The sequence below is a fragment of the Camelus ferus genome, chromosome 20 (assembly GCF_009834535.1).
Source record: "Camelus ferus isolate YT-003-E chromosome 20, BCGSAC_Cfer_1.0, whole genome shotgun sequence".
Classification (NCBI taxonomy): domain Eukaryota; kingdom Metazoa; phylum Chordata; class Mammalia; order Artiodactyla; family Camelidae; genus Camelus; species Camelus ferus.
Window position 1 is genome coordinate 15,319,947 of NC_045715.1, and position 15,569 is coordinate 15,335,515.

General features: G+C 39.0%; 1 protein-coding gene across 2 annotated transcripts; it reads right to left on the reverse strand.

Annotated features, from left to right (window-relative positions):
- Positions 1-5,462: 5,462 nt before the first annotated feature.
- Positions 5,463-13,931, reverse strand: PRL (prolactin). Of its 2 annotated transcripts, none has more exons than XM_006182220.3 (5): positions 13,846-13,931; positions 11,385-11,566; positions 10,204-10,311; positions 7,975-8,154; positions 5,463-5,814 (listed from the first exon to the last, which is right to left on the reverse strand). In XM_006182220.3, the coding sequence occupies exons 1-5, from the start codon at positions 13,871-13,873 to the stop codon at positions 5,623-5,625; spliced, it is 690 nt and encodes a 229-aa protein (XP_006182282.1). In that variant the 5' UTR covers positions 13,874-13,931; the 3' UTR covers positions 5,463-5,622. The 2 variants fall into 2 exon arrangements, with proteins under 2 accessions (XP_006182282.1, XP_014412700.1); XM_014557214.2 differs by having other exon boundaries at positions 5,524-5,814; positions 11,385-11,569.
- Between the last annotated feature and the right edge of the window lie 1,638 nt (positions 13,932-15,569).

The window sequence follows — 15,569 nt, forward strand, 5'->3', positions numbered from 1 at the left end:
CTTCCCCCAGCTAGAATATAAGTTCCACATGGATAAGTGTCTACCTGCTTTGCTCATTTTTGTAAACTGAGCACCTACAATAGTGCTTGAGTCAAGTGGAAATTAATGAAATATTTGTTAAATGACCAATAGCAGGATACTGGGCTGGCATATCAGTTTTAGGATTGAGTGGTTTTTAGTAGCTACTGCAGCTAAACTGTTCTGCAGTTCATGTTACAAGGTTAGACACTTTTCTGTTTTCTTTACTAGCATAAACATAAACTACTTCAGGAGATAAGGTTTTAGACCCAATATGCTAGCTAGAATGTATCTTTGGAAAAAAAAAACTATTAGTTGATTTGCTTTTTTAATCCAAAATATACGTATATTCCTTTAAAAAAACTTTACATATATATTAGTGTATGTGTATATATATATATATATATATATATGTATTTTAGGTATACAGCATAATGATTATATAATCATTACTTATTACTAACACTGACACATAACATTATATTAGTTTCAGGTACACAATATAATGATTTGATATTTGCATATATTGCAGAATGATCACCACAATTAGTCTAGTTAACATTCGTCACTATATGGTTATATTTTTTCTTGTGATAAGAACTTTTAAGACCTTTTAGCAACTTTCAAATACACTGTTAAGTATATTCTTCTATTGACTTAATGCAATTAAGTGGGACAAGTGGCTCTGAGTCTTAGAATCGAAGAATCATGTATAAACGGAGCTGAATAAGTCTCAGTGCCAATTCATATAGAGCTTTCTTGAAAAATCCCCCCCCCCCCCCCCGGATTAGGCCCACCTGGCTCCCATCTCACTGGTATGGTGTGTAAGCGTAGCTGTTTTTAAAACATATGTTATCTTTTCCACTTGTCCATGCGTTACTTTCTAAATATCTTTCAGTGCCTCATTTGTCTTCCCTATCTTTCCTACCCGAGTAGGTTATAATTACTGCAGAAGATTACTGAGTAGCGGATTCTCAGCTGGCTACCCACCGGGCATTTTGGGACGAGCCTGGGAAGGAGTCATTCCAATGTTAGAATTTTATTTTCAGGGGATTAGAAAGCTTTTCAGTTTCAAGGGTCCTTCAATATGAATATTATCTTAGGAATGGACGCTTTTTAATTATTTGTTTGATTCGTGATTAGCTGACCATCTGCTTAGAGTAAGACAATGAAGGGATAGTAAACAGGGATGGATTCAGGAAAAAGGAATGAGAAAGTCTTGGAGAAAGTGGACAGATGTTGAAAGAGAACATTACTTACGGTCTGTTTGGGTTTGGGGTCTGGCTGGCTCTGTAAAGAAATGGATTGTTTGCATTTTATTTCCATTCATCCACTGTGCTTTACAATGTGTGTCTTATTTAAGTGGTGAAAGAGACTGCTGACTTACTGCTTGTTATTACTGGGTAGTGATGCTTTGGTTCTGGTATTTGATAGAATCTAGGAGGGGCTCTTGAGTGTTATTTCTGTGATTTGCTAACGTAACTAACATTTTTGATGGTTTCTGGTGCAAAGTCAGTGAACTACGAGAAAGCAAAATTTAGATGCACTTGGACAAAACCTTAATTTATCTCCTCTCTTCTGTCTGAATTTCCCCTTTACTTACTCATCTAGTTCCATGTTTTTGGATGCCTTTCTGACTCTTTCGTCTGCCTGCTTCCCTATGTCTATTTAAAGCCCATTTCTTTTCCCACATCTCTCGCATCCTTTGATTCTTTTCATTTGACAGAGCCCTCTTTGATTTTCTTTTAGTGTCATAATAATATTCCTACCTGTCTCTGGACTGCTGTTTTTTCTCTACTAGTCCCACACTCCCACAACCCTTGAAACCAGGTTAATGTTTTTATTTTCCAATTCTGGGCATACTGCTCTCTCCTACTATAATTTTCCAGTTTCCTGTTGCCTTGTAGAATAAATACAAACTCTCCAAATTGGCATAAATGATCCTCCACGATGTGAAAAACATCCTTACAAGGTTTTCCCCATTATTACCCTACAGTAATGAGTATAGCATATCATGGGAGCATACTAAAGAGAGATATCACATGTCTCTTTAAAAAAATAAACATTTCTTATGTTTTGGTCCAACTTGATTATTCACTGATACCTTAAAATGCTGTTAAGTCTTACTATCTCAGTTCCTTTTGCCCAGGGTATAGGAGATATATCATAAAATGATTCTCAGTGAATTGGCAGATGGGCTGTCTTCCTATTTTTGCCCACCAGTATCCCATCACAGCTCCATCATAAAGCCACCACAATTGTGTCATTCCAAAAAAACCTCCTTGTTCTCCCATCCAGATATCTTCTAGCTGTCCTTTAATTCACTGTAGCACTTTGTTTGGCATCACCTCTTATGCTGACTTTTCTCTTTCATATAATATAGTAATTTACATGTTTATGCCACCCTCTCTCCACAGTTTGAGAGCCAACTTTTGGAAAGTTGAGTTTCTTGTTTTAACCTCGATATAAGTTCTTGTTGTATCCATCACATGTGATTTGCTCATCTGTGAGATCTGTGAACTTCAAGGGTTTTTCGTTTGTCTGTGTCTGTTTGGTAACCACTGCTACTGTTCTTACTATAGCAGGGCCATTTCTTCACATGTAATCTTACATGGAAATCTGTAAAGAGGGAAACAATAGACTCACTCTGGTTGGCAGGAGAGTGATTGTTATATTCTTTCCAAATATCCTCTCTTCAGCTACCCCTTGCTGACTCTACAGAACACCTATGGCTCTGCTCAGTATTGTCTGAAATCTCCAGTATTCAGTTTATATGTCACAGTCAAGCAGGGAGAGGCCTTTCAATATCACCACCTCGGTTGTTTATCTGAAGTCTTAAGTTTATGCTTGGAATAAACTTTTTAGGAGAAGAATACATGGAGGTGTGTGGGGGCTAGTGGTGAATATATGTTTCCTACAACTGCATTGTCCCCCTTATTGCCAGATTTCACCTCTGATAAATACCATCCTCTCTGTTGGAAATATCTCGACATTGATGGAAAGTTAAGTGGGTAACACAATAGAATTAGATATTTCCATCAATAAATGAGTTAGAAAGTGCATACAGGTTTTTTTCCCCCCATAGTCTTCTGCCTTTTAAAAGAAGAAAGCAGAAATATGAGAGAGCTGACATTTTGCATACATGCAGGAGCAAAGGGAGGGGTTGATAGATTGGTTTTGGGGATAGTATTCTGTTGTGTTCTGAAAGGTTTGGGTCATCACAGCTAGAGACAGGAGCCTCTTAGACCGAATAACCCTGGCTCTGAAGGAGAAGGTTGGTTTTGCAGGACAGTGTTCCTATACTTGTGTGAAAGCTTTCTTTGTGTGACAAAGACAATTTTCTTGCCTTGAATTCTGATCCTAGGAGGTGTCCAGTTTTGTTCATTTCTAGAGCTATGGCAAGTCAATTAGTAACAGTAAAGAATAGTCCTAATACAAGGGAAAATTGTAGAAAAGGAAGAGACAAGAGGAAATGGAAGTAAAAGGAGAATAAGAGATGATATTTGCTCTTAGGGGATAAAAATGAAAGCAAATGTATTTGGGTCTTCACCAAATACAGTATTCTAATAGCATCTTATCCTTCACAAGCCAAGGCTTGTACTTCTTTTTCCTTCCTTCCATCTCCCTCCTCTTTCCTTTCTCTTCATCCTCCTTCCTGTCTACCTTTTTATTTTGTCTGCATCAGGATGTTGGATGGGCTATTTCCCATTGCCTGTTGCCTAGGAATTCCTGCCAAAGCCTTAAAGATGCTGCAGAGACAGCCTGGCAATACCACTGCCTTCCCAGGAGAGCTAGCAGAGATTGGGCCTCATTCTAGATTGTGCAGAGGCAGCTGAACAAGCTGAGCTACCCTAATCCAGTCACCTCTCTCCATCTCAATAAACAGGGACTAAGTAGATGAGGAGGCTTTTGCAATTCAGGGTCCTTGTAAGGAATGTTTCTAAGGCCAACAATCTAATAATTGACAAAGATAGTTACTCATTGGTCCAAAAGAAGCAAAGAATGGCACCTCACTCCTCAGATGAATGTCTTTTTATGAATCCAACTTTCTGTGTCTCTGTGACCAGAAAGACAAGAGAATTGTCCTGCGATCCCAGGATGGGGTCAGATGCACGCCAGTATTATTGCCATTCAGTTTTTTGGAGTGGTTATGGTGTATGACTTTCCTGTGAGAGAGCTAGTAGACAGCTGACCTTAAGCCAGGTAATTCTCTCCAGTAGGGTATTTGCAGAGTGAGGGCCCAGCAGCAGAGACTGGGAGGTGCCAGAATGTTTCCCCTGGTAAAAAGAAAACAAACAAAAAACTATGCAGTAAGTTATTCCCGACTGTTGAACGTCCTGGAAGATCACAAGGTGCCCCACAACAAAGACGCTTGTCACTCCCAGGGAATTCCAGATGGGTCACTGTTGGCTGTGAGAAGGCTGCAGTAGCTCTACATAAGTCTGTGACGTCAGGGTGTTTCCGTCTCTCCTTATCCTCTGTCCCATTCCAGCACAGCCAGAGGAATGAGGATCTCGATTAGGGAGGGAGAAGAAGCCTTGCAGAAATTGACTGCATCTGCTCTCCCTGGGAGGTCCCTTGAGCCTCAATAGAGGAGAGGAACACGTAAGTAGGTCGAATATGAGATGGAATTGAAACTTGACTGGACTGGGCTTGTGAAACCCGGAGGGACTAGAACGTATGAAATATGTACAAGATGGCACTGAGTTGACGGGAATCCAGCAGAGCGTGGCTGAAGACAGGGAGGATAAACCCATTTCACGTTTGTGTTTGCTGTGGTCTTTGGGTCCCCCTTGAAATTTCATGTTGAAATCCTAACCCCCAAGAGGTGATGGTATCCATAGGTGGGGCCTTTGCAAGGTGATTAAGTTATGAGGGTGGAGCCTTATGAATGAGATCAGTGCCTTTATATATGAGGTGCACAGAGCTCCCTAGCCCCCTTCCACCATGTGACACCTCAGTGAGAAGTGTGAGACTGGAAGAGGGCCTCCCCTGACCACGCTGTGGAAATCAGTGTCTGTTGTTTGTCAGTCTCTGGTACTTTGGTAGAGCAGCTCGGAAAGACTACGACAGTATCCTAACAATTTTTAGACAGTTCAGTAAAGCTCATGCTACTGGCGTACATGGCAGTTTCCTAGCACTTACATTTTTCTGTCCTAACGCTGTGAAAGCTGGCTGACAGTATGTGGCCGGCTTTCATAAAGAATCCTGAGAATTCAATCTTCTTGGGAGCGTGACTAGCATGATTAAGAATTACCTAATTCTTTGAATCTAATGACTTGACCCATCATAATTTGCGGTGATTCCAAAATAAGCTGTTAATAGTCTTATTTGTAATGCTAGCCTCTGCTGTTTGTGACAGATTTTAATAGGAACTTCTCAATGGTAGGGATGGATTTTCTTGTGATTGTCTATGAAATGAAGAGCAGAAACTTTGATAAATTGTCTTTTTAGATTTTGACGTCTCTACAGAGTCCATTTTTATTTTTTGAGATGAGACCCATTACAGCTAAGCATGCATTAGGAAGCTATAAAACTAAGAGAAGGTTGCTATGGGATGGGTCATTAGGAACTGTCTCAGAAATGGACGGAATGGATGTGGGCTTAGCAGTTGCTGTCGTAGATGATTCGGCACTTGAGGAGCTTGAGATAATTGTCGATCTTATGTGAATCCCTGCGTAGGCAGTGGAGCAGGTTATAAAAAGCAAAAAGGCGAGTGTCTTCATCAGCCATCTGCAGGGATGGAAGTCCAGACCACACAGAGTAGATCTCATTTTCCTTGACTCCAGGATGAACCTATATCACCCAAAAGATAATGACTTATTATTACTTTTATTAGTATTTGCTTATCTTTGTTCCTTCTGATTGTCACATTAAGATTTGGGGAAGACACCATGAATGCAAAACTCTCTAGATGAGGATTTTTTTTTTTTTGAGTCACTGTATCAGAAATCTACCAGTGATCTAAAAATTAGAAGCAGAACTCAAATGTAAGTTTTCTTAAATGTATGTGATCACAGATGCAGTCTGCTTGGACAGGAGTAAAAAGATGGGGAACCAGAAAGTTGCTGTTTGAATATAGATATGAGTGTGATAAAGGAACACAATTCTGTCACTCGAGGAACTACTGCATGCCCTGAATCTTGTCTCTGATATACATGTTTAACCGTATTTCTTCTGAAAGGTCACCATCATTACTTTTATCTGTCCCCTCTTTGAATGGATACCGTTCTCTGTATAGCATATGTATTAAAGGCCTTAGAAATGATGAGGATTGTACTAGGTGGTTTAAGGGGCATATAATCTAATGATGACTGTGACTAAGAAGTTCTGCTGAAATAGTCAGGAGATGTTCACAATCTAGCCAGGACATATAACCCCCTAATTTCCATGAAGAATATGTGCTTTCTTTTGATGTCTCTGGGCTGGGAGGTACTGGAAAAAATACCTGTAAAAAGGGGGTGAGGGATCGGTGGTAGGGTGGGGAACAAGACTGTGATAACAAAAGAACCCTAAGCAGCATGAGGGAAGAACACCATACGTCTTCATACTGATGAGCCTTGATTAGTGTGCTGGGAATCCCTGGAGAACCACGAGACCAAGTCACCAGCTTGGGAGCTCTGGATGTCTGCAAGTTGGAGGGGCTTCTATGTACAAATGTGGGATAACTGTAGACCCTGATTTGCTAAACTAACTATCTCCTGCAGAGGACAGATATATTTTAAACCTGAGATTCCTTATTGGAATTTGAAGTATGTGTGTGTATATGTGTATGTTGTCTTGCTTTATATTTATTTTTTAATTTTTTGTGCTCGAGCCCTAAGACAAAATTTACTGTGCAAAAGGCAAGGATATGAAGAATAAATAAGTAACCAGTGAAAAATAACAAAATGCAGTATTATGGAACAGATGAGTGACCTCAAAAAATAGTCCCACAGGAATGAAAAAAAAAAAAAACAACTTGAAAATCTAGGTGTTGATTTCGTACATCCCAAGGTTAAAATGTGCTTTGTATTTGTGTTGGATATATTCTTCTCCCCTGAAAATTACAAAAGTGACACACAATAACATGTACCTTGTGCACAATAAGAGAAATATAAAAGTGCTCCTATTATGCATATAATCATATTTTTCTTGAGATGATACGTTATTTCTGAGATCTTCAGGAAGCTGCTTAGATGCTACCTCACTCCTGTTGAAATTATCCCATCTAAATGGAGATATTGCAAATATTAACTCAGTCTAAGTATGAGAAATTACTTGGGGAGACTAAATGCAATGATAAAAGTTTTGATTTTGGGATCCCCCCAAAACCCCCAAAATTTAGGATGGGGAAAACTCTGTAAATTATAAAAAAAAAAAACTGAGAAAAGAAGCATCCCCATCTTTTGTGACCCACTGAAATCTAGTGCTTGTGGGACAGCATTCATGCCATAGCCTCATCTTTCAGTCTCCTTCCTTCCCTGACAGATATCCAGCAGAGAGGAGAGGCTTGGGAGGAAGAAACACCGTCCAATCTGATTTTGATTCTCTCTTTTCTCCCTTCCATTCTCATCCTTGGGTTTGGGGCGGACAGAGAAAGAAGATGAGGGAAGAGTCTCAATAGCAGATGTCTTGAGATGCTCTGAAGGAGACATTTATCTTGCAAATTCTATTCTGTGGTTTTCTTGCCCTTGAACGTATTTCAAACACTTGTCCCCAGGAAGAGGCAGGCTTTTGGTGGATTTGTGTGCAGTGTAGGGAAGGCTGCACCTGTCAAAAATCTCGGTAGAATCCTAAGACTCACTTACAAAAGGATCTATCATTGTGAATTACTTGGCTCTTGCTTTATTTAATAGCAGCCAAGAATGTAGAATGCCTGCATCTTGTTTCTGCAAAGTGAGATATTTCCGAACTCATTCCTCATCACAGAGATCACCTGTGAGGAAAGCAAGGCGGCGTCAGGAGGCTGCTCACCTGGCCGACTATCTTCTCCATGCCTTCTAGAAGTCGTTTGTTCTGTTCTTCAATCTCTATGGCTCTTGAGAGGATAGCGTCTGGGGCCTCTTGCATACCCCGCACTTCTGTGACTAGATGGTACAGGGGGTCATTCCAGGAGCGCAGCACTCTGAGTACCAGGTTCAGAAGGTCTTCGTGCTGCGCAGCCATGGGAAACAATCGCAATAAATAAGCCCGATGCAGTGGATTCAGTTACGTGTGATTTTTGCTCAGAGAGGCTGACCTAAAATATCTTTGTTATTCCTGTGTGTTTGCAAAAATTTTTGAAGGTGGTAAAGGCTGTCAAAATATAAAATGTAAGCTATGAGCTTACAGTTTGCTAAAATTAAAAAAGAAAAGTCTGGCTTATTTAAATAACTAATTCTTTTAATGAGTTCTAATTTATAACATGAAGAATTTTGTCTTTCCATCTTTAATTCTACCATCCAGTCCCTCAGTGGATTCTTTTCTATGTGACTGCTTTGCTTGTCCACGGAGGGGAACCTGAGCACTTTGTTGGAACTGTATGTGCCGATGGACCCTGACTCGGGAAAGACAGAGTCCACCAGTGTCAGGGGCAAAGGGCCCACATCATTGTCACTCAAAGATTGATTCATATCAGTGAATCAAATCATTCATTAATGTATTCATTTTTGATTGGTAGCTTTATTTTATGAGATTAGGACAGAGAGATAACAAAGAAGACATGGCATTTGTAAATGGGCTTCCCTCAATCTATGCCGATACCAGTCCCCATGCTGCTACCAGAGCAGTCTATGTTGTTGACATAGGTAGATGAAAACAATTGCACAGTAGCAGCATTCATGGAATTCACAGTGGAGGGTTTTGCCCCTTACTACCAGGATCAGGCATGAAACGCCAAGGGGCTGATCATCTGTGATTTAACATGCTTGCTTTCCTGGTGTCCATGAACTAGTCTAGTGGTAAAGGAAATGAAGAATGGAAAGAAATTGCATAGACATTGTAGTGGAAACATGACTAGGATATGAAAATAAGGAGCTGGAAGGGAATGCAGATTGCATAGTGAGTGGCGGTTTGCTAGGGGCATGGTAGCATAACGATTAAGAGAGTTCTGAACTGGATAAAGCCTATACTGACTTCTTGCTACCCATGTGACTGGTGCAAATTCTATAACTTCTCTGAGCCTTGGTTTCCTTACTTCAGTATGGGTAATACCAGTACCTAAGTGATAGGATTTTTTGTGAGGATTAAATATAGTAATGCACATCACATACGTTGTATGGCAGTGTAGTAGCTCTCAATAAATGTTAAATTTATTAAAAAAGTTTTCTCCATCTTCACCTTCTTCCTTCGTTTTATTGTCATCATCATCATAATTATTTATGAGCTTAACAGACAGAGTGCTGGTGTCATTAGCAAAGTCTTAGAGAACAGATTGTATTTAAGGGAGAGATATATGTGAAAATATTTAAGTCATGTTAAGGCTGTGGTTGGGGCAGAGAATCAGAAGGGAGAGATGATGATAATAAAAAATAAAATGAGCTAGGATGAATGATCAGAGCTTGGTGTGCAGACTTTGTTGTCATCATAGGAGAGGCCATGGCTGTAGCTGTGAGAAGCGAAACAATATTTTATAGGACCTGATTTGGGGGGAGACTTATAGTTAAGAATAAGAGGTGACAGAGGAGTCAGTGAAGAATGAAGAAAGAAGTAGGTGTCAGAGAAATAGAAATAGAATCAGGAGAACCTTGAAAATTAGAGGAGATGGCTCGAATGGTGCAGGGGTCTGTTGTGTTAAATGCTGCTCGTGGAGGAGTCACTGGTAACAAGGAATAAGTGAACCTGGGTTTGTATTTCTCACATATCCATGAATTTTGAAAATCTAATGTTTTATACATGGAAGTCCAGTGTGGTTCATGCTTTCACACAGTATAATATATGCAATCCTCAGTCTACTGCATGGATTAAAATAATGCATGGACAATTTGTAGATCTGTTACTTCTTTGGCTGCTACACATCTTTAGTCAGCACTTGATTTTGCTCATACTTCGTCAACTACATAGTGCAATTTCTCTTTGCTCATTCTTCCTCCACATTTATCTGCATGTGCAGTTAGCATTACCTGATACAGTGCAGTTATGGTTACCTGATAGCACTGCCTCTAATAATCTGCAGCCTGGTAACACCTGTGTACTATTTCATTTGGGTGAAAAACTCAGACTCACGTGGATCTGTTGGGCTTGCTCTTTGTCTTCAGGGGTGGAGAGAGAAGAGGTGTGGCAACTGTTGATGGCTTTAGTCATGAACCCTCTGCCCTGGGCATACCGTTTGTCCTGAAAGTGGTCAACAAGTGCAGTTAGTTAGTCATTTGGGTATTGAATAAAATGAACCCACTACCAGAATATGAACACATTTGATAGGTGTGTAATTTTTAAAATGAGAGCCGCACAAAAAGTCATTCTTTTTCCTACTTTTTCTTTCCATCATCTGTATAAAAAAATTTTTTTCATCTGACTTTTCTATCCCTTCTTTGCTATTCCCTTTTTTAATTTCCCCCACCCGCAAGTTATTATTTGGCTAGCAAACACTAAAAGTACACAAAATATGAAATGTTAAATATTTTATTCAGTATCATTTTTTTCAGTATTTGAACTAAGTATAGTGCATATGTACCTATATTTAGCCATTTAATCTCTTGCTTACTGTGTGCCAGAAAAATATGCTCCCTTAACAGAAATTATAAGATTATAACCTTTCTTTGACTGAGTCCACACACCTCTAGCTTAATGTTCATCTTAGATGTAGAATACAGTTTTGTGACCCAAACGGTAAGTCAGAAAAACATGGCATAAAAATCTAAGAAATACTAAGCAATAGACTGAGAGTAAGAATAGACAAATCTAGCTGACACATTAATAGAGAAAAACTGAACTTCAGCAAAATATGTGAAAATTTAAAGAGATTACTTGGAGGATTTGGAAAAAAAAAGGCCAGTCAAAAAATGGAGAATGAAAGAAAAACTAGTGAGTAAAAAGAACTACATGAATATACATTTAATACAAACACTGAGCCACATATTTTATGAGCTGTCTGCTCTACTGCCGGCTCTTTGACCTAAAAAGAGTTAACATACAACTTTCAAAGTACCTTCATGAAAAAGAGTAATTGTTTCCAATTAAAAACTCAATTAAAGGAAATTAAAAAAAATTAGTACACTCTTGAAGAATCTTTGAGATTTCACAAAACTGACCCTTTCTTCTGTATCTTATGAGCTGATGCATTCTCCTACCCATAAGGTGTATTATTTGAAATTTGGCTGATGTAGCTTTCTTGTTTAGAGTGTGGTGTAGCCCAGCCACTCACATGAAGGTTCCTTCTGGAAAGAAGCCAGAAGTGTGGTACTTACAAACTCATTGAACATTTCCGAGGAGAGGTTATGGATGTAGTGGGACAGGATGACTGCGCGGTCAAACAGGTCTCGAAGGGACACCTGGCAGTTGACAGCCCCGCTGGGACAGATGGGCAGGGAGGCCACGCTGTTGCACAAGAGCAGATTTGACACCAGCAGCAGCAGGAACAAGAGCGACCCTGCTTAAATAAAAACAGAGCCACTCTGAGATGATCTGTTCAGCTGAGGTTATCAAAAGCCTTCCTGTCCAGGGAAGCCTTATCTCTTCCCATTGCCCTCAGCATGATTTGGTGCTGTAATAGCTGGGGCGTGGAAGAATCAACACCTTCCACTGTGTAAATTTAGATACATAATTATATTTGCACAGATATACAGTTTGAGAAGTAGGTTGCTCCCTGCATTTTTGTATTGCTCCCAGAAGTGCTTCTGGGCTTTGCAAACATTTGGAGCTTAAATTAATTCTCAGCCAAAGTGTTTAGGTCATTCTCTTCAGATAGTTTAATGTGTTGGGAGTTTCTGCAGATTTTCAGCAGCCCGGCTCTCTAGGAGCTGTCATTTTTAAACTCTGTGTTGACTACCATTTGCATTTTAGACGCTGAAACAGCCAGAAGAGAACAGTTGATCTTTCTGGTTTACCTTCATGCCTGATAAGAATAAACACATGACAGATTGATTGCTAATATTGAGTACAAAGAGAAGTCTAAGATACAAAGGATGCTGTAGCCTAGATATGCTAACTCACCTTAATAACCCTGTGCATTTCCCTGATACTTTGCCCAAAGCTTTAAAATTTTTAAAAAATTGTGTTTGACAATAACCCTGTGAGATAGCCTTGACCTTCATTATTATGATCAAATTATATTAATGAAATAAGGGTTAGGGTATGTGATTTCCCCTAAGTCCCATTATTAGCAGGTGAAAGTGGCTCGACACCAGTACTGTTATCTTTTCACTTCCTCATGTCACATCACACATGTGTCTGGGCTCTGTCTGCATATGTGTAATAGGGACCATGTCACTATCTGTGAAGACTCATAGTTTGCAGAGATCATTGCCATTACTTGTAAAGAACAATGTTTTGCCTTTGATTACATGATTAACAGTGACCCTAGAAAGCTGATTTTATCTTCTTGTTCATTTTTAAAATCTTTGACAGTTATCAGAGATGAACTAGCCACCAATTTGGTATCTTAGCAGATGGACAGATAGGAACCACAAAAATAATTATTTATACTTTCAAAAGGAAAGAAACAATGTATTAAAATCAGTTTTTAACTTGAGACTGCTCCAGAGGAATATTTAATATGAAAATGTGTTTATCAGAAAGCTCATTTCCCGTGGAATCTTCAGTACATGTAATTGGAAGTGTCCAAGATAAAACTGGGGAAGTGCTAAGATTCGTGGTTAAAAAAAATACCTAACCCTAAATATCTAAAAATATCTTAAAAAAATGATGTAGTATAGAGTGTAACTAATCAACTTTTAGCTGCAAAGTAAAAAATATTAATGCTGTGAGATGATTCATGTAACAGACTTAATTTTTCAAAAACATGTTGTTTCCAAAGAGTTTATTTTAGGTACGCTGTAGTCATGTAACAGCTGATTAGGTGTCTTATCTCCAAGTATAAATAAAGAGTGCTTTGCAGATAGAGAAATTGGAACATTAGTTCTAGGAAATTCATAACTGGATAGATATTCTTTAACTCTGACTACATTTATCTGTACCTTCATTATCTGAAGGATTTTCACAGTCCAAAATGAGATAAAATAAATGTTTTTGTTGTTTCATAAAATAAATTTTATGGTTGTTACTAATTTCTTTTTCTTGCAAATGTCAACCAAGAAAGTGAAGGCAATTAGTTATTACTAGCCTGTTTTTCCTTTTAAAATGTTATTTGGCTTAAACCCAATCGACAAAGTACTGTAGGAGACAACTTTGCTGTCATTGTCTATATTATGGCTGCAGAGTTAAAAGTTTTATCAGGCTGATTCATCTTGGCCAAACCACATAAGAGGCCTGGGAACTAGAAAATGTTAGTTTCTGCCTTCTAGAGTTTTGATCAATTAGACTCGGAGACACTTCTGGTCTTATTTCAGTCCCGAGTTTCTCAACTTTGGCATTATTGGCATTTTGAGCTGGATCATTCCTTGTTCTGGGGGCTGTCCTATGCATTGTAGTATATTTAGCAGCATCTCTGACCTCTATGCCACTAGAGACCAACAGCATCCTTCCCTGAATTAAGACAACCAAAAACATCTCTAGACTTAACCAAATGTCTCTGGAAGGTCCTCTTCTCCTGTGCCCTCTATACAGTTGCTTTCTGATTATGATTAGATCGATTTTGTAAACTGTGTAATCATGAAACCTCCTGCGAAGAGAACATTAGCTAAAATTTCAAAGTAATACCCCCGCAGGAGTGTTGATAAAGCCAACAACTCAGTGAGTTGCTGCACCTACCTTTCTGTGATGACCCTTTGTTGTCCATGGTGGTGATGATTTCGAGAAACACACTCCACCAGAGATCTGGTAGTCCTGCAGCTTTCTCTTTCCCAGATAATTGGCTTTATAAGCCTTTGACATCTTCATGAATAGATTTAATCAGGCATTCCCTTCCTTTTGCCCGTCATCTATTTTCGTCATTGAGATTACCCCCGTAATTTCAAACATCAAATGGTATTTTATTTCTTATTCATATTCAGGAAGACATACTGGCCAGAAATGAACATCTTGGAAGGATTTTGATTAATTAGACCGAAAGGAAATGAGAGAGATAGTGAAGGTGAGATCTGGAGACTAGTTTGGGTTGGAGGACCTGTAAAATCACCGAAGTCATATACTTTAAAATTTACTTTTATGCCTCTGCAGTTTCTTAAATATAGCATTATTTCTCACTAAGGATGTCTCATGTATTATCAAAGGGTGTTCTTTTTTTCACCCACTATTGCTGGGTGAAGTCAAGATTTCAAAACTTACACAGGGAATACCCCGAAATATAGAGTAAGGATGAGTAAGTTTTTCAGTTCCTGTTACACACTCAATACATTTCCCTTATTTTTTCTTGATCTTACACACTCAGTTTTGGCCTTTTAAAAATGACATATCTGTATGGTAAAACGTACATTTTCATTTGTTTATCTCTTTCGATTTTAACATGTATGTAAAGTTGTATTTTCATCCCCCGTTTACAGATTGAAAAATGGAGGATTGGAGAGATTGAATGTCAAGGATACAGAAGTAATTAGTCAGGTTAGATGCTGAAAGGATTATTGTTTCGAGAGAAATGAGGAGGAGTGTGAAGAAGGCTGGTAAATGCATCCTTTAACACACATTGCCACCTCATCTAAGATGAACAAAAACGTCACCCTTGAGGTTAGGAGAGCTAATCTGGGAAGTGACTTGGTGATTTTTCAAGGGCAAACACACATACATCCTGGCACATAATGCAGTAAAACAAAGCTCCCGGCAGTCATTTCCACTTCCCTCACAGATAGGGGTGGACAAACTGTTAGCAACTTACGATTGCTTTATTTCTCCGGCCTCGAGCCACTCTAGAGCCAAGGTTGCAAAAATTCATCTTTCATGGGCTCAAAAGTTCCACTTGCCTTTTAGAGATTTCCTGAATGGAATGACTGTAATGAATACAAACTAAGCTGCTGACGACTTTTTCTAATTGTTAAGTCTCTGCATCTAAAGCAGACTGTGACCTTTAGTTTCAGTGTTGCCATATGTCTCTTATGGTAAACTGACAGGTGAGGTAATTTTTTTTAAAAAAATGTCTTTCTATGGCATTTACTTTCTCTATAGTTGCTACTGCTGCATTTGTGCTTTGGCAATTATCTGACTCAGTGCTCTTATGGGGACGTAAAAATCTCAACAAAGACTAACGTCACTCAAAAACTACCTTCTTAATTGCCTTAGCTGAAACAGTATTAGATTTTGAATCATATGAATCAAGCGCTATGGTACAGGCTCTGTCGACCTAAAGCTGGGGGAGGAGTCCATAGGTTTATGCTAGGTATTCATTCCCCCCCCCCCCCACAAAGTATGAATGATTAAGAGAGCAGTGCCATGTGTTAGAGAAATTAATGCCACCCTACTTTTCCCTCCTCTCCTAGAAACTTCAGGGTAAGGAAACCTGCCACAAGAACAATGACTTAATCTTAAAATTTAAAGGTGTTGCA